This window comes from Gymnoscopelus microlampas (genome assembly GCF_963454915.1).
Source record: "Gymnoscopelus microlampas genome assembly, chromosome: 16".
Taxonomy (NCBI): domain Eukaryota; kingdom Metazoa; phylum Chordata; class Actinopteri; order Myctophiformes; family Myctophidae; genus Gymnoscopelus; species Gymnoscopelus microlampas.
Genome location: NC_139953.1, coordinates 19,432,763 through 19,451,149, shown reverse-complemented (window position 1 = coordinate 19,451,149; position 18,387 = coordinate 19,432,763). Strand labels below are relative to the sequence as shown.

General features: G+C 42.1%; 1 protein-coding gene across 1 annotated transcript; it reads right to left on the bottom strand.

Moving 5' to 3' along the window:
- Positions 1 to 3,709: 3,709 nt before the first annotated feature.
- cpsf2 (cleavage and polyadenylation specific factor 2) lies at positions 3,710 to 17,581 on the bottom strand. The gene is made up of 15 exons (XM_084082787.1): positions 17,443 to 17,581; positions 16,480 to 16,645; positions 15,761 to 15,920; positions 15,542 to 15,647; positions 15,319 to 15,448; positions 15,102 to 15,217; positions 14,319 to 14,506; positions 12,942 to 13,232; positions 11,864 to 11,964; positions 11,252 to 11,455; positions 10,344 to 10,496; positions 8,807 to 9,029; positions 8,369 to 8,698; positions 5,681 to 5,815; positions 3,710 to 4,215 (listed from the first exon to the last, which is right to left on the bottom strand). The coding sequence occupies exons 2-15, from the start codon at positions 16,626 to 16,628 to the stop codon at positions 4,123 to 4,125; spliced, it is 2,379 nt and encodes a 792-aa protein (XP_083938913.1). The 5' UTR covers positions 16,629 to 16,645; positions 17,443 to 17,581; the 3' UTR covers positions 3,710 to 4,122.
- Between the last annotated feature and the right edge of the window lie 806 nt (positions 17,582 to 18,387).

The following is an 18,387-nucleotide window of genomic DNA, read 5'->3' as shown; positions in this document are numbered from 1 at the left end:
GCAAACTCCTCTCATTCCCCCATGGAGCTGCTATGTTGTGCACAACATGCAGACTTCTGGAGGGGTAAACAAAGTAAGCTAATCCTCATCATGTCGCTGAGCTTGAATTAATCATCGGCAGGGTCTCTCCTCTCAGCTCTCAAGGTAGTGTCAGCCGTGTCACATCAGATAAGCCCCGATTCCCACTGATGCTGCCGTACAGAAAGAGCAGGCCAGCCAGGTTCTATTCTGCTGACCTGCTGGAACCAAAATGACAACCTGAGTGCAGTTTGCCACGGGGCTAATTCTGCCCACATCCAGGAATGTGTTCCCTGTCCTGTCGCCTCAGGTGACAGAAAGACACCACTCAGGCTGGTTTTGACCTGACCTAGAGTGAGTGAGATGTGTCTTTTGTATGTATTCAAGCCAAGCACAATTTATTGTGATCTGGCCGCACACACACCCACCCACCCACCCACTCACTAAGTAATTCACACGCCCTGTCAGAGACAGTCAGACCTGGTTCGAGCCCTGAACTCAACAAACGCTAACAAAAAGCATTACAAAAAATATATCACAAACAGCAATATGGAAGCCCAGTATTGACAGTAGATGTATGTCTGTTTGTAGTTTGTAGATTGGTGTGAAGAGCAGCAGTTTGCATGAAAGGATCACCAAGGAGGATTCCTGCTCAACCCAGCCATTTTTGCGTGTATCGTAAGTGTGGGCAGACACATCTGGTTGTCCCTCTGAGGACCATTACTGCAGGAAGAGGCTGGCACAACAGGGATTACCCATGATGGGAATTGGAGAAGAATTAGAGATGTTGAAATGGGGAAATAGCAAAAACCTAATAAGGAGAGTACATGAAAAGATAAGTTGGAGTGCTCAAATAAAGATAGTCTATTTCAGATCCTGTGTTTCTCTGATGATTAAGTGGCAACTCACAGTTGATTTCACCCGAGATGCCCGTTACATTGGTGTGGTCGTCATTCTGCAAATGTTTTCCCGTAAATTCACAACACTTGTGAGTTATTTGAGTTATTACATTTCAATGGATGTTTTCCTAAACAGTCATTTACTGTAGATATAGTGAGCATCTGAAATTCTAGAATGAAATGTAGATAGTATTTACTAGGTATGGGGCATGGATTTCCTATCATCCATCTCAGGCGATTGCAATTTCATGTCACAGGATTGTGTTTAGATTCATCTTGAGAACTTGATTAATGATTAATGTGCATTGAACAGTCAGAAAAAGCTTGGGAAATATAAAGAAAATGCCCACTTTAGCAAAAATGTCAACCCACGTCTATTTTCAATGGATTTTAGCATTGAGCTGAATATTGTGGGATATTTTTGACTTGGCTATGTTTGAATAATCTGGTATTTCAAAGAAACGTGTACAGACTGTCCACTTTCAAATTCATGTCATTCATGTCATTGGCATTAAGTGGTCTGTTTAGGAATTCAAGGGGGTTGGGATTAAATGAATGTATCCTCTACTCCACAAAAATAAATGGTTATACTGAAACATGATCATTGCTGTAATATGTTACAGCTGTCAGACCGTGCCAATGAGCGTGTTATTAAAAAAGTGTACACTACTCAGAGCCAGTGTATATAGATTAAAAATGGGATGTGATGTGACACAAGGGTCTGTGCTAGTACACTTGTTGAGCTGTGAGCGTGCACTTGGGGGGGTACTCCCAATGGCCTCCAGGGGGCAGCGTGGCCTTTGCTGCACTAGGGTAACTCTGTCCATTGCTCTGGGCTTATCTGCTCGTTACATTAAAACAAGGGCTTCTGTGACAGTCAGCATTATGAAAGCTAAGAGGATTAGTTGATGGACATTTGTGGCGTTCCCGGTCAATTATCAAAATGAAAAGCAGCAACTGGGCAGGGTTGGCATGCCCCTATGGCACAGAGGAGTAACTCTCCTCCTTATCTCCAGTTCCCTCACTCCATCGCTCAACCTTTCTCTTCACAGGGTATCAAGGGTATCGTCACTGGAAAATAAATAACCAAAGGCGTTATTGGTGCAATTTTGTTATATTTTTTTCGGTCTGTGAGAGCCATGGATTAAAAAAGAGCATCTACATTTTTATGTTTCTAAAGTGAAAAACTGTATGTTATGCATCTGTATGAAAGAAAAAATAAAAGAAAACTTGGATGTCAGGCAGCATCTATGCCCAACTCTTCCAAGCATGTGCATGACCAACACTACCACACTGCTTGTGGGTGGGGTGTGTCCATTTTGTGACTCCCTACCAGGCTAGTGGTGGGTGGGCAGAGACTGTGTGATCCAATGTGATGTCACGCTCTTGGCACCTGACCATGCAAGGTTGAATCAGGTGGGGGTATTTGTTCTGTTTTTTGGTATGGTAACCCATTAAGACCGGGAAAGCATCTGTCATTTTAGATTTTAACCATTACAGTAGGTGGCCAGTTTCACATTCAAAACCTTTGCATCATGCATGTCACACAAACAGAATGCGATGCATTTTGTTGATATAACAAGTTTGTTCATATACAGTCCTATCCACAAATCCACCATTTAACTTCCACAATCCACATTATAAGCATGGTGTTGTGTGCTGGATTCGAACCATCATCATCTCGGGTCACATGCTTAGGTGGCCAAGTCATTTGGCCACCTACTGTATCTTACACTTAGGCAGATATACAAGCTCATAGCGCGCTATGAGCTTGTTTTTTTGTTTTAATTTGTGCAAATCTTTGAATATAGATTTTTTTTTAAAGCGATTTGTAATTGAAAATCTTTGCTCGGGGGATTCTATTTGAAAAAAAACCTATGTTGCTATAATCAGTGGTTCTCAAACTTTTTCATGTCAAGGGCCCCAAAATGATATCATTTGGCCGCATATCTACAAGCTATAAAATAGCAGATCTACAAGATCATAGCACGGCAGCGCTATGAGCTTGTATATCTACTATTTTTTAATAGCCAAAGTATAAAGTAAGTGGTTACACAGATGCGTTCCCGGTTTTAATGGGTTAGTGCCAGTGCTGCAGCTCTCCACATGCCTCCCTACATCCAACCCCATGGGGGGGATTCACACGACACTGCAAACGTAATCAGCCGGGGCGACTGTGCTGCCACCACCACCACCACCGCTGCTGCAGATACACATCGCTTCGGCAATTACACCCCGCTGAGCCGAGAGACGACATATTCACGTTACAATCTATCCCATCCCCAGTCTCACGCCAGTAACACTCTCTCTTATCACCAGAGTTATATACCATGTGCCTCTGAATATCAATGTGTCCAGAAGAGATAAGACAGGAAACCCACTGGAACGTTACATTATTATATATATTTTTTTACCTGTGAAAAAAAAAAAACAGACTGAAGGTGAGGCCAAATGGGTTTGGATGGTTACCTGAAATATTAATCCCCACTCATTATTTTCACGGAAGGCTGAATTAAATCCTAGCTATCACTTCAGGGGACAATGTCATCTCTGCCCAGAATTACAGACAGCCCCATCCTGTGGGGGACATGTTTGATATGGGCATTCAGAGGCGGGCGGCCACGGCTGAAAAATGGCTCCATCTGCTGTTATCGTGCTAACTGGTGGGGCCCGGCAGGCAGCGAGATTTACACAGTGCCAGTGCTACAAATAGCACATGTAAAAAAAACATCACACATCTTTTTCATCCATGTCAGGACACAGGACACAGATATTTTACAACACAGACCATATTTTGGAAATGAAAATAAGAGACTGTTTTAATCACAGACTGGCAGAAAAAAGTGAACATAACTCTCACACCCCTTTTCATCTGCCCCATGTAAAAGGATGACGTTGGACCGTGAGGCTGGCCTACACCGCAGGAAGCTTTTGAGCACGAGACACCCCCCCGGTGTTGCAAAGAGCTTCCCGTAGTCATGAGAAAGCATCTGCCCTTCACCGGAGGGAGGTAAACTAACAATAATAATAAAAAATAAAAACACAAAGTAAACAACAAAAAAGCTCCAACAGCTGGAGCCGCCCATGGGGCCAGAGTGCGGTACGCTCTTTTCCTCTGGGTAAAGTCCTCGGAACAAGGGAATGTTGTCTCTGTTGTGGTCATGGCGCCTGCTCCAATGCGGCGTGTGCTTCTATGCTGGTGCTCCTACACCACGGCGTACTGCTGATACAGCAGCTCTCTGATCTTATAGTAGTCATCACACAGGCAGCCTTCCAGACCGATGCGCCCGGCCTCTGTCTGCACAGACACGAGAGAGAGAGAGAGTGAGTGGAAAGGGACAGAAATGCACATGTCACCAAGGTCCTCATACCACCTTCACAGTAGCACATTGCCCAACACGGCTGTTCACCGACTTTCTCAAAGAAATAGGCCCCAAGCCTCCGCCCACACATTGTTGAAGGCAATTACGGGCAAATGGTATATATTTTTTTTAAATAAACGGGCCCTGCCCGCACATTTTGTTTGTCAATCGTAGACAATGATTAGCTACTTTCCCATGCATTAGGAATGTATTAATTTAAAGCATGGTCACATTCTTCAACTTTATCCAGCGTCAGGAGAGTGGTTGCACATTCAAGTGTCTGTGCGCGTCACATGACCGTGTCGCTCTACACTTGAATCTCTCCCAAGGTATATTTAAACACCTTGGCTCGCTTGCTTGAAAGGAATAATAATATATATATATATATACATATTGCTGAGTGGGTAGAGAGGCCATATGGGAATCAGAAGGTCACCGGTTCGCCCAGACTCACTCAGTCTATGTGTCCCTGAGCAAGACACTTAACCCCTAACTGCTCCCCAGGTGCCGTATTAATGGCAGCCACTGCTCTTAATATTAATGCTAGGTAAATGCAGAGGGCAAATTCTACGTACGTATGTGCAGATGTACAGTAGCAAATACCCCATCAACATCTAATTACGTCTTTAACTGTAAATACTACCAAGTATTATGGAGACTTCTGTCAGCAGCACACTATTCAATTCTGATGGCTGACGGTAGTCAGAGAAAGAGCAAACTGAAGCCAAAGAACACTGAGTAATGTCTGATACAGTCATCCTCTGCTTCTGTTCAGCAAAGATGGATTATGCATGTCAAGTGAGCGGTGTGTCTGTGTAAGCTGTTTTTCCATACATGCAAGAATACAATGGCAAATGGAATGTGCAGCAGTGAGGAGGACACAGAAGCGTGCATGTGAAAGACGCCAGTGTTTGGTTTTCTTTCTTTTTCTCCCGGTCGCGCAGCAAACTCCTGCATGCAAAATGATGCTCGAGTTTGGCTTTTAAGCTTCTTTTTTTTGTTTTGTTATCTGGTCTAGACAGCAGGCTTTCTAGGCTTTGTATGCAGGCAAAGCAGTGCTCTGTGATGACAGGGCCTTTTCATAAAGAAGCCTCATTTAGAAATTCCTCTCAAATCATTACAAAGCTTAGAGACACTTAAATGTGTTAGAACAATTATAAGACTACACACACATGCACACACATTGAAGGTGCATAATTTACCTACATTAAAATATTACTGAATAGTGAATATCATAATGATGAGCTAATAATAAAGAGCTGCTAAGCATCTCGATACGATGTTTTGGGTGGAAAAACATGGCGTTGCCTGTTGCCTGCTGGGCTGTCGTTCCAAGTCAGGTGGGTGAAGGCCTGTCCATTCACGGTTATAGACAGCATGCTCATCGTGCAGGACACCTACCCTGCGGACGGCCACCAAGTTGTTGCAGACCAGCACTCCGCCTACAAACTCAGCTTGGATGCCCTCTCTCAGCAGGACCTGCTTGAAGTCGGACAGGCGCGGCTCGTTGATGAACACCGACTGATGGCCTGGGGTCTGCCGGGGGGAAACCACAAGATATGAGTCACATTCAGAGAATGACTTCTATTTAACCCGGTAGTGTCCATCTCCCAATGCCGCTTACTGCAGCACTACTGTACTATGTTGTTTTTCCATTGCTCTAGTATTATTGTTGTTGGTGTATAATTTGTTTTACCTTTGCATAACGGCAGGAGCCATTGTATTTGTTTTATCTTCACATAAAACTCTGGGGCATGTGCTGATATCGGTACAGAATGTCGAGCTGAAATATCTTAACTCACCTGTTTTACTAGGGAATATATTGTGATGTATTTCCGAGTGAAACAGGTGAGGCGGGACATCATATGTTTTCATAAACATAATTTAGAGTACCATTTAGCTCTAAAATGAGATTGTTTTTGACGCAGCCGTCATGTTGGAAATGGCAGTCAAAAACCAAGCACCAGCCAACTCAGTTCTTCACTGCATATAGAACCATCTCTGGTGTCTGTAGCATTATGAATCTTAGTTTTATGTGGAAGATTAATCAACGATCTCAAGTGATAATGTTATTTGTTGAAATTAAGGATGGGAATGAACATTCAAATTTCTCAATATTCATGCTATTCTCCAGTTTTTCTTATTCAAGATTTCATATACAGTATGTGTGTGTGCGTTTTGTCTGTGTTTTAATGAATGGTTCAGTTACAACCAAAATATAAGCTAATACTAATGTGTACAGTAAATGGCCATTGATTTATTGTCAGTCGTCAGAAATGAAATGTAAACTTTGAGAGTAGAAGAGAGGCTGCTGGCATACACACTCTCACACACGCACACACACACAAGTGCCCACATGGAGAAACCCTGCTTCTCATTCGCAATGCTTGTCTCCCCAATCGAGCCGTTTCGGTTCTTAACTTGATAAAAAGCATCTTCTGACACATCATCTACGTAGCATTGCTAAAGCATAAATGAAAACAAGGTCAAATGCAAGCTGTGTGATGCAACACCAACTTAGCATTAGAAGATGAAGCATCCAACTGTCCATTAAATAGTTCACTGTGGGGTCTTATTGTTGTGTTGACAACCGTGTATGGAATAATACACAGTATAAACGGCCCATCCCATTAAATTATTACCACTCGAATTGAAAGGCTCTGTGAGGAGAGGAGATTGAACAGATCTCTGCAAAAGCGTAATCAACTGTCCCAAAAGGGTACGTGTATTCACATACTAAATCTTCTGTTGCCATGACCTGTGAGTATATTTAGATTTATTGCTGGCCAACTGAGCCAATCAACGTTATGAAAGATTATTCTGAAGTGCCTATTGTTGTGCACTGTAGCACCCTTTCATAACAATCTATTCCAGTAAACAAAATAACATTTGCCTTTTTTGTTTTCCCCAGGGGTGGTTGGGAAGGACAGTAGAATATTCTGATTTGACTTTGGTCAGTTCTTGGTTCTTGCTAATGTAAGCAAGTCATATTTTCTTTAACAGGAAGAAGTCATGGTTTATTCATATAAAAACATTATGTTTAAACAATTGGCACGTATTGTTAAAATGGTGCACAATATAATAGAGGATATGTTCTAAAAGTGTTAAACATACAATTTTAAGGGACTTTAAAAGAACCACAAAGGATATTTACAGTTGCTGCTAATTGGGGAAGAGCACAGAAATGAACCTAGGATTCTTGTTTGATATCATTTTACAAAAAAACATTGAATGGAGCATCTTTGGTAAAGCATAAAGCAAAGAAAGTTGTCATATCTTAAAAGCAATGGAAGTCTTTGACATTATTTATTCAGCACACGTCACACTGTGGCAAAAACTAAAACAAAAACAATTATTACTACTATTGTCGAAAATAAGAACACTGTTCAACACAGTAGAGATGGCCAAATATCAGCTGTTGCCCAAAGGAATTGCTTCTGTGCTTGGCTCCATTCATTTTTCTCAAACAGGTTAAAGACTATACTCCCTCGCGGCTTCCTCGGGTTCAGTGTAATGTCCACTCGTAGACCCCTCTGGCTAGTACGTGAATGTCAAGGTTAGCTGTCCTGGGATCTGCTCTCTTGGTCTTGGACGCACCTGGGGCTGACTCCTGTTCTCAGTGAGAACAAAGAATCTTTCCTGGGCACTTGGGCAGTGGCATAATGTAGTTACAGGATATTTACTAAAGTGCGGGCTATTTAGGATGGCCAGTTGGCCACTATAGTTACGCCACTGCTCCTGGGGCATAAAGGTGTTACCAGCTACGTCTATTTCTCCCCACCAACCTAACTGTCATAATGCTGGATGAACCTCTGCTATGTTTGATGACCAGCCAAGATTACCGGCAGACAAATTCATAAGCTGCAGCCAAAAGTTTCCAGAATTTGGCTTTTGCCCAATGCTTGTTTAGTCTACTATCCTTTTCTTTTGCTCAGCATTTCTGAGTGAGCTGAATTACATAAAGCATGCCATTCTTCATTCTACTACAAAATATTTTTTTACTTTAAATAATTGTAACAAATATTATTTTTTAATTCATAATAAGAAAATAAATATAAATAAAGCACACTGTGCATTGTATGCCCTCACCTCATGTGGTGGCAGGGGCTCCAGCGTGGGGATAATGTCGCTCTCTTCCGATGGCTCCCGCTCATCCTCTCCGAATAGGCTCTTCATTGCGCGCTGTGCAGCTACCGCTGCGGTGACCAAAGCGGTGGCGCTTTGGTCGGCCTCCGGGTCGGCCGCGACCTCCATGGGCAGTTCGCCCTCCTCGGTCTCCTCCTTGATGCCCTCCTCCGGCAGCACACCAGTGTCCACCTTCACCACTCGCATGTCCAGCACGCCATCAATCCATGCCAGCTCTGTGTCCTTGGCCTTGCAGAACTGCAGCGAGCTCACCAGTGAGTCTTTCAAGCGCACCTACAAAGCGGGAGGTCAAAATGTGACATTGGCTGTTCACAGTGCGTCCATGAAAATTTTATTTTCTGTTAAAACAAAGTAACTAGCGTGACTTTGATGACGGCTAACCTGGTAGATGTGTGTCTCGCTGGTGGCGTCTACGGTCTCCTGTAGTTTGGGCGTGTAGATCTTGATGTCCTTTGTGAAGGCCTTGCAGGACTCGGCCAGTTCCAGGCTGGCCTCGGGGGGCCCATGGACTATGACCAGCTGCCTGGGCTTCATCTGGTTAATAATTTTCTTTATGGAATCTCCATCAGAGCGACCCTCATAGTCTATGTATGTTACTCTGGCTCTGTGAAGGGTCAACAGGAAAGTTCATTTACTATTAACCGCCTTTGCGGCATTGCACAAACTCATACTTTAACAAGAATTATTTCATACTGCACAGTGCACTGCACACCAATAGGCACTTTAGAATAATCCTTCATAACGTTGATTGCTCAGTTGGCCGGTAAATCGGTAATAAATCACAATATAATCACAGGTCACGGCGACAAAAGATTTATTGGTGAGTGCCGTTAGGACTTTATAAGTTGAGTGATAACGGGACGGGTTTGTGTATTCAATGTATACATCTTAGTGATTAGCAGGAGCACCATGGTTTCACATGCATGCTTGTCGACGCGACCATGCAGTAAAGTTGGACGCTTTTGTGACCTTGTCTTCATAACATTTTTGTAATGCTTTGTATCGCTCTTTCAAGTCATGTCATGTTTATTTATATAGCATATTTAAAAACAACTGCAGTTGACCCAAAATGCTTTCCAGTAGACAAAAACAGCAACCTATAGACCAGCGTTTTTCAAACTATGGGCCCAATATCCATTATAAAATGAAAGTCAAATATTTCAAAAAGTATTTAACATACAGTATGTGAAAACAAGTGTGGTTCTACAATAGCCTAGTGGCAGTGTGCACAATTTGGTGCTGATCAGTCCGGCGGTTTGTGAGATTAGCTCTGGAAAAACAGACACACACAGCGTTCCCTCTAACGTGCGCCTGTGCGTGCACAGCTCAGGAATGTGCCACGCAAAACAAATCTATGTAGTGCACCTTAATAGATAGATTTGTGTATTGTAGTTGCCAACTTTACTCTGTCTGCCTGCCCATACCTGCGCTTTGCATAAACTATAGGTCTTCACCTACTTCATCACACACACACACACACACACACACACACACACACAAACACACAGTAAACAGAGGGAGTTTAGCCCACATGCTGCTAATAGTGTAGCTATCCGATTGGACATGCTGCAAGATGAAAATCAAAACAAATGTTTTCCATCACCTGAAAAACTACTATCCCATTGTAGCCTATTTATGCAGACAACATTTTGTCAACATTTATTCCACTACACGTGTTCACATATAATACTGAATAATAATGGATATGCAAAAACTATTCTTTTTCTGTTTCAATTTAACTGACCTAACGTTATTAACCGCTTTTACTTCTGTAATTAGATTTGAATAAGCCATAACTTGACATGACTACAGTGCACATGTCAGATGTTGCTCAACAGTTGCTCAAGTTACACTCAGAGGTTTAGAGTGTTTGCTCAGACCAATGAAAACATTTAGGGAACAATGCACACACACTCACCTGATCTCTATATTTTCTACACTAGAGTTGCATTTGGTGGGAACCACAGAGAGGTCCTGGTCCATGGGCTCGTCACCGTTGGCCATCCCACCTTCCAACTTGTTTTTCTCCTCCTCTGTGGCCTGCAGCTCAGGAACCAGAAAGTCCTCTGGCCTATAAGCACCACACGTCAATGGCTTACTCATATGGTATGAATGTGCCCAGCCAGTCCAGTCTATTAAACGTCCCTACTAAGATTATTAAGTACTAGTAAAATGTATTCTGAAAAAATACATAGTTTTGAAATTAAAATCCCACTGCTGTAGAAGCAGCTCTCCATTAACTTCCTAAAGTGCTCAAGGTAACTTATTTCCAGCGAGTTATTTTAAGCAATCATGCCGCTGCATTCAGGGACAAAATACTATCTTCCCCAATGTAAACATACCAGCATGGATAATGTCAGAATGTTCGCTTAAGTACACTACCATGCAGCAAAGTTAACCATGGTTTTCCCCGTTTGGATTTCACGTGAGAAAGATAATGAATGAATCCGAATTAAACCATTTAGCTGAATCAACAACTTCTATTTGTAGAATAACAATGAGCATAATGCATGATGGCGGCAAAATTCCCTAATTCTTCAGTGGCATTTACAAGCAGATTTACTTATCAGAGTATATGAAATGTTTGCCATATAGATAGAAATGTTTTCTAAGTGTAACCTTAATTTTAGACTAGATGGAGTCGGTTACAAGGTCATAATTTAATCGTCAGGGAAATTAGTCACTGCGCACATCGCTTAACACAAGTCTCAGAGAGGGTTTGGATTACTAAAATAAGTCACACAGTGTGTTGGTTATGTTACCGTCTGTCTCTCTTTAATCCTTCATGCAGACAATCAAAACAACAAGTTGATCTGTTTTAAGTACCTGATGATTTCCCCGTATTCGTCCCATTTGATCCTCTCCTCATGTGTGGGGAACATGATGTAGGATTTCTTGGCCTGTTTGAAGAAACTGCCCTTACGGTTCCCCTCTCCCTTCATCATCAGGTCATGGTGTTTGCTTTTCGACACAGTCGGCTGGTCCAAGTCGTCCTCCATGTCACTCTCATCGCTGGAGTCGACATCTACCCTGCACACGAGCACGTCAAATCAAACACGCACCAAATGTACAGCGGTTTCATTTTATAAAGGGCAAACGTCCAAGAGATTTCTGCTCAACCGTGAAAAAACAAAAACACAATGTCAATGTCACCCGTTTGGGCCCAGACTGTAACACAAGTATGGAAAGAATCAGGGCAAAGATGAGAAAATATTTTCATAGCATCCTATGCACACCTTCCTTAAGCACCTATATTTAGATGTAGCGTTAACCAAACAAAAATGTCAATTTCATAATAAGCCATGTCATGCTTTACATATTTTGCTGTCAAGACTTTAAAAGGAACAATAAAACAAATATAACGTGGTGTCACTGTCACTAGCTAGTTAGCAGCTCCCTGCACCAACCCAGGTGAATCACGTGTCTACAGGGACTTACTCCTTTGCTTGTTCAATTTTTTTGGCAGCCTCTTTTTTCATTTTGTCTTTTTCAAGGTATTCCTCCAGCTCCTTGCCTTCCAGCTTCACTCGTTTCCTAACCTGTCATAAGAACAGAGAAAATGTGAAAGGGTGTTAACACATTCAATCCAGGAACGCATTTCTGTCAATTTAGATTTTTTTGGCTATTCAAAAATAGCAGATATACAAGCTCATAGTGCGGCACCGTAGATCTGCTTTTTTTTTTTATCATAAAACTTTGTGCAAATATTTAAATGTATTTTTTTTTAAAGCAAACATTTGTCAAATATTTTGTTTTCCGGGGACCCCCAGAAGAAAAGATTTGAGTTACAAATAGATGCGTTCCCGGATTGAATGGGTTAACACTGGAGTGACACATCAAGCTGCTTCCTCGGCGGGGGGAGAAATGTATGAGACAGCAATAGCCCAAGGGACACGCTGCGCGAAGAGATAAGTCCCTCCCCCCCCGATCCACTCTGCTGCAGCGAGCAAGCACCGTGGATGCTCCTCACCAGTGGTGGAAAAGTATTCAAATTCTTTACTTAAGTAAAAAGTATCAATACTGCAATGTAGAAATACTCTGTTAAAAGTAAACGTCCGGAATTCAAAATTGACTTCAGTAAAAGTTCAAAAGTATTGGTATCAAAATGTACGTAAAGTACCAAAAGTAGAAGGTGCTCATTATGCAGGATGTCCCATTTCAAGTTTTCAAATGTACAAACATCTTTTGAAAATAGCCGATCTACAAGCTCACAATGCTTCGCACCGCGACACATTGTGAGCTTGTAAATCGTCTATTTTCAAATGGCCGAAATGTATACAGGGCTGAAGTGGTTGATGTATGTTTTGTAATAATAATCAAAATCTGTAAAGTAACTAAAGATTTCAAATAATTGTTGTGCAGTAAAAGCACAACATTTGCCTCTGAGATGTAGTGGAGTACAACTAAGAGCACTGGAAATTGGAAATACTCAAGTTAAGTACACATACATCAAAATTGTAGTTAGGTACAGTACTTGAGTAAATGTACTTAGTTATTATACACCACTGCTCCTCACCTCCAGATCCAGCCGCGTCTCTCCGGGGTTGTCGATTAGGTAACGACCCAGGGTCCCAGGCGTGGTGCGGTAGGTGAGGATGATGGAGTTCTTGGGATCCGGGCACCACTGGATGAACAGCTCTCTGGAGAAACCAGACTCCAGATCTGGCTGGCTGCACAGCACCACCTTTGGGCTGGGCACCCGTGCCAGGTCCGCCAAGCTGTGGCACAGGGACAGGTGGCGGAATTGGAAGGGGTTGTTTCGTTTGTCCTCAAAGCACCTCATGAGTTTGTCACTCATCCACTCCACCTGCATGGGGAGATGGATGTCACAGCTAGTACAATGCTGACAGTGAACTTGGGTCAGTATAGCGCAAAAAAAACTGCTGTGAATATCGACAAAAGAAACAAATGCTACAAATCTGGCTTTACCTTGTCTAACCCATTAAGACCTGGAACTGTGCCATTTTTAGATTTGAGCTAAAAAGCATTATTTTACACTTTGGGCTATTCAAAAATAGCAGATATACAAGCTCATAGCGCGGCACCGAGTGCCGCGCTATGAGCTTGTAGATCTGCTATTTTTGAAAAATCGTGAAAACGTGTGAAAATCTTTGAATATATATATTTTTAAAGCGAACATTTTTAACTCAAATCGTTGCTTCTGGGGGGTCCCTGGAACAACATATTTTGATGGGGGTCCGCGGCCAAATACATATAATTTTGGGGGTCCTTGACATGAAAAAGATTGAGCACCACTGATATAGAAACATACGTTTTTCAGAAAACTGTTGGGATTTAGGAGACATGTAGAATCGGCTTCAGGTCTCAATGGGCTAATGACCATACTCTTCACACGGTGGCCATTTTGCGCATACTTCGTTCATACTCGGAAGTAGGTTAGTATGAAGATTAAGTGCAAAATGGCCCGGCGTGTGATTATTATCCATTGCACATCTCTGTCCCCTTGAATCCCTTGGTGTGAGAGATCCCGTTGCCAGTAAGCACTGCCACTATGCATATTGTTGTTACATCGCAGTGCCAAATTTCTGTCCATTTACTGTATTTGGCAAAAAATGGTGATTATAATTTCAAAATCAAATGTCAAGGTGAATGAGCAATCCATTATGCATTTCATGTGGGTGGCACAGTGGTTAGCACTGTTGTCTAAAATAAATAATTTGCCCTGCCCAGCAGGGGTGGCCTTTCTGTGTAGAGTTGTCTCGCTGCGTTTGTGTTGGGTTTCCTCCCACACCAAAAGACATGCATGATAGGTACAGTACATACTCCTGCCATTGCCCTTAACCAAGTAGTTAGGATGGGTGAAGTACAACTTTACCTTTAACCTTTATTACACAAATATTATTAACGGCAGTGAAACATATGTGGCTGAGACCTGTGACTTGGAGAACTCCACAACATTGTAGCTGACATTGTTGAGCAGAGCTAGTGAGTAGACCCCCAGTCCAGCATCCTTCGTTCTCCAAATCTGGTCCAGGAGCTGAGCTAACTCCAACACACGGCCGGCCGTATCCACAGCAATAAGAACGTTACCATCACCGCGGAGGGTCTCCATTACATTGGCTGTGTAAAAAAAGAAACGAAAAAGAAGATCATCACTGGACTATTTGCTACAGTGTTGTTATGGGGGGGGGGACATTTGACGGAGAGAATGAAAGATGCATAAACAAATAATGAACAGGATCACTGACAACAATTCAAGCTTGAAAATTGTGCTTCAACAGGGCAGAGGTCAAATGATTCACAATGCAGGGATCGTAAACCACTAACTGTCTGCTAGGTTTCACTCAATATCATAAGACTGATCATCTCAAAAGGATTGATATATGAAGATAGACCGTCATATTTTCTCCAGAAAATTTGAAAACATAAAAAGAATCCCAAACACTCTTCAGTCTCTTCAGTTCAGTCTCTCACATACACACACAAACAGAGAGCTCTACCCCCACTCTCCACCCCCTGCTGTTTCACGGGCGACACCGATTGAGCTGGAGAGTAGAGTGAATGACGCCTCGCTATACCACCGACGGCTGTGTACACACTGAACATTCAACAATCGATTTCTCGGCCACAGGCACTTATCGACACCCCAAAGGCCCAGGGTCGACTTGGTTCAGTATGTAGAAGCCTTAAGAGAACACAGTGAAAGGTGACTTACTGAGTAGCTGCTCATCCCTTTGTTTGCGACGGGGCTGAACATATGTAGCATTGAAGGAGTCTGTAATGAGGAGGGATGGACGACTTAGGCTTTCCAGTGTACAACCGTTCAGGTGGCTAGAACAGAACAGAGTGAAATGGCAGGTTATGAAAGAATATCTTCATCATGTGAAAAAAACAAAGGTTTCACTTCGAAGTCTGTTTTTCTCTCTGCTCACATCTCTCTTTTGTGGTTGAAGTCCACCGCATAAACTATCTCCTCCTCCCCATCCTTCACAATTTTCCAAATTGTGCCTCCAATCATGTGACCAGCTGGAAGTGGAGTGATGGACAGACCATGTCCTTTCCCTATCAGGTAAAACAAAAATAAGGTCACGATTTAGTCCATTAATGTGTTTTTAACATATGATAAAGTTGAATCATAATCTGCAACTCACTGACCTTTCAAATTGACAATCTGGGAATATTTCAACTGCTGGATTTTGTCAAACGCACAGTCCACATCATCCAAGGTAAACAGAGTGAAGTCCTCACTGTTGTTTCGAGACTAACATGAGAGGCAGAAATTATTAAGGAAACACTTAATAATCATGCAGTCCTTTTCTAAATGAGACCTCAGCATGTGTGCAGATTAGAATATCTCAAGCTGCCCCTGCTCACCTGGTACAGATCATACATGAACATCTGGCCCATCTTGTAGACGGGGATAGTGGCGTAGATGGTGCAGTTTAGACCCAGCTTTCCAACAGCATACGGCAGAGCTCCCAGATGTAAGGGGTCAGGGTGAGACAGGAGTACAGCATCAACCTGATGAACATATCTGAGGTACGGACAAACACCAAACCCATCAATTATACGCTTGTTTCTATGCACTGTGATCTGTTTGTGACCTTATAGGGCCACTTTGCAGATTTGTAAGCTGAATCCAATCATTCTGCTGGTTCCTGGTTCGAAGCCCGGCTTCTGGCTGCGCATTGACGTTTCCTTGAGTAAGACACGGACCCCCTAACTTCTCCCGATGAGCCTTGCATGGTTTTCTATCTTCGATGTGTGTGAATGTATGGGTGGATGATGTAATACACATTATAAAGCGCTTCAAATAAAGATGCTCTATCAAGACAAAGAACGCAATGAAAGACGTCAGATATTCACATATATCCTCCTCCACAACAGAATGACAGGATTCAGGTTGGAAATCAGTGGATTTTACCTTAACTCGTTAAAACCGGGAAAAAAATAGCAGATCTACAAGCTCACAGCTTACATCTGCAATTTTTCTCTTTAAAGTGTGAGAATTACTTATCTAGAAGGCATTTCTAGAATCGGCCTCAGGTCTTAATGGGTTAAAGTAAGCAGTGACCTAATGGAGTTACTTTTACTTTTTCATGGCATCAATGATGTCCATGGAGAAGCACTCGTCCCATCCACAGTCCAGCAGGAAGCGGAACTCATCCACCTGCAGCAGGTAGCAGAGGGCCGACTCCTCCTGCACCCCCGACACCGCTGTCAGCTTTATGATGGACGTCATCGTGCTCGGCTGTCACACTGCAACAACAAAAAAAGGGTTGTTTAAACCAGTGTTTCATTTTCAAGTCAAGGACCCCCAGATGAATATATATGTGTCTGCAGAGCCCCATCTGAAAACATTTCATGCCAAGGACCCCCTGGCATTTGCTATTTGGAAAATAGCAGATCTACAAGCTCACAACGCGTGGTATTGTGAGCTTGTAGATAGGCTGTTTTCATACAAGAAAACGTCTGAAAATAAAGCACACACACAAAACACATTAAAAAAAAAACATGCAATTGGAACCAACTATCTTCAGCACCCTTAAAGCAATATTATATGGCAACACGTTTCTTGCTGGAATAGCTTAAGTTAAGTTCACCAAAGCCAACTAACTAAAAGAATAATAATAAATGGTTCAATAAACATGTTGGGACATGGTATCTGAGTAACAGAATAATTTATGTTTATTAATTATCTTCCTGGGGTCCTGAATAAAGAAAATACAATACTCAAATGAACAACTAAAAATACAAATTAAAGTAAAAAACAAAAAAAATGAATACAAAAAGACAAATTAACATTATGAAATCAACAGTCCAGTCATATTAACCTCATACGCAAATAACAGTTACATACTTGACAAGTTATTTGGCAAGAATACTTTATGTTGTTAAAGGAAACCTGATAAATGTTACAGTGACATAAAACTAGCATGCTAGCTTGCATGCACTGCATTGTCTGGCTAGTTAGCATAGCGTGCTAGCTACTAGTGTACCAATAAGTGGGTTTGCCTTTTTTATTATTATTATTATGACAAACACGTGTAACGTACCATTAATTATTAAATGATATAAGTTCACGTCTATTCCAATAGAACTAGAACCAACTGAACGGTCTGTAATAACACTATCAAGACATTTCGACCAGCGTTTAGGAATCAATGCACTCTCAACAGGACTGTTTGCCGCTAGTACTACCACTACGTAGAGATGCCAAGGATGAGACAGATACGTAAGCAAACGGAAGCTTAAACCGGTCCATGTGATCCTGTTTAGAAAGAAAGAAAATAACTATCGTGTTCCGGTGGTGGTGGGTTCTGGTGGGCGTCGCATTGTTTTTGTTCCCCACATAATGCCTCGCTAGTCACGCTAGTTAGAATAAAAGTTAAAATAAAAGATGGACATACCAAACCATTATTATACCAAATAAACGAAACGATTAAAAAACGAACCAAACTAAACACATTTTAAACAAGGGGAATCATTTTGGAAGTGCTCACCACTGGAGGTTCCGGTTGTGGGTTCCGGCCACCTGATGACGTAAAGCTGCGACCGGCTCCGACCGGATCAGAAACCCTAAAATGGTATTGATCCCAGGCTAGGTCAGAATGGAAAAATTAGATACAGGGTATAGCAACAAATACTAAATTATAAAAATGCATAAGGTACAAAAAATAAGTGTCAGCAGGGTCTGGTTAGTTTAGCCCCTTTCAGAATCCAAATACAAAAAAGGTATAAAGGGTTCTGGAAAGGGGCTAAATGTCCAAGTAGTAACGGCTGCAACCTTGGATTAATGATTGGAATAAAATACGTATACAAATAGCCACATTAATACAAGAAAACGTGTGATAGCATCTGTGCAGAACATCATGTGTAAAATAAATACATAAATAAATAAAACGAGTGACATCACTGTCGAATCCTTGGTATTTTACCAAAGGTTTGCCGTACGTCATGTGTGAAAGGTCAACAGAACGTACCACCTTGGATCAAATATT

Bases quoted from the DNA above. Each gene is read 5' to 3' on its own strand.
- cpsf2 (XM_084082787.1), bottom strand. From the start codon at position 16,628: ATGACGTCCATCATAAAGCTGACAGCGGTGTCGGGGGTGCAGGAGGAG. The intron at 13,233-14,318 runs GTCTCAGCCACA...CTCCCCATGCAG, and splicing joins TGGAGTTCTCCAAGTCACAG to GTGGAGTGGATGAGTGACAA. The intron at 11,456-11,863 runs GTAAGTCCCTGT...GCTCGTGTGCAG, and splicing joins AAAATTGAACAAGCAAAGGA to GGTAGATGTCGACTCCAGCG.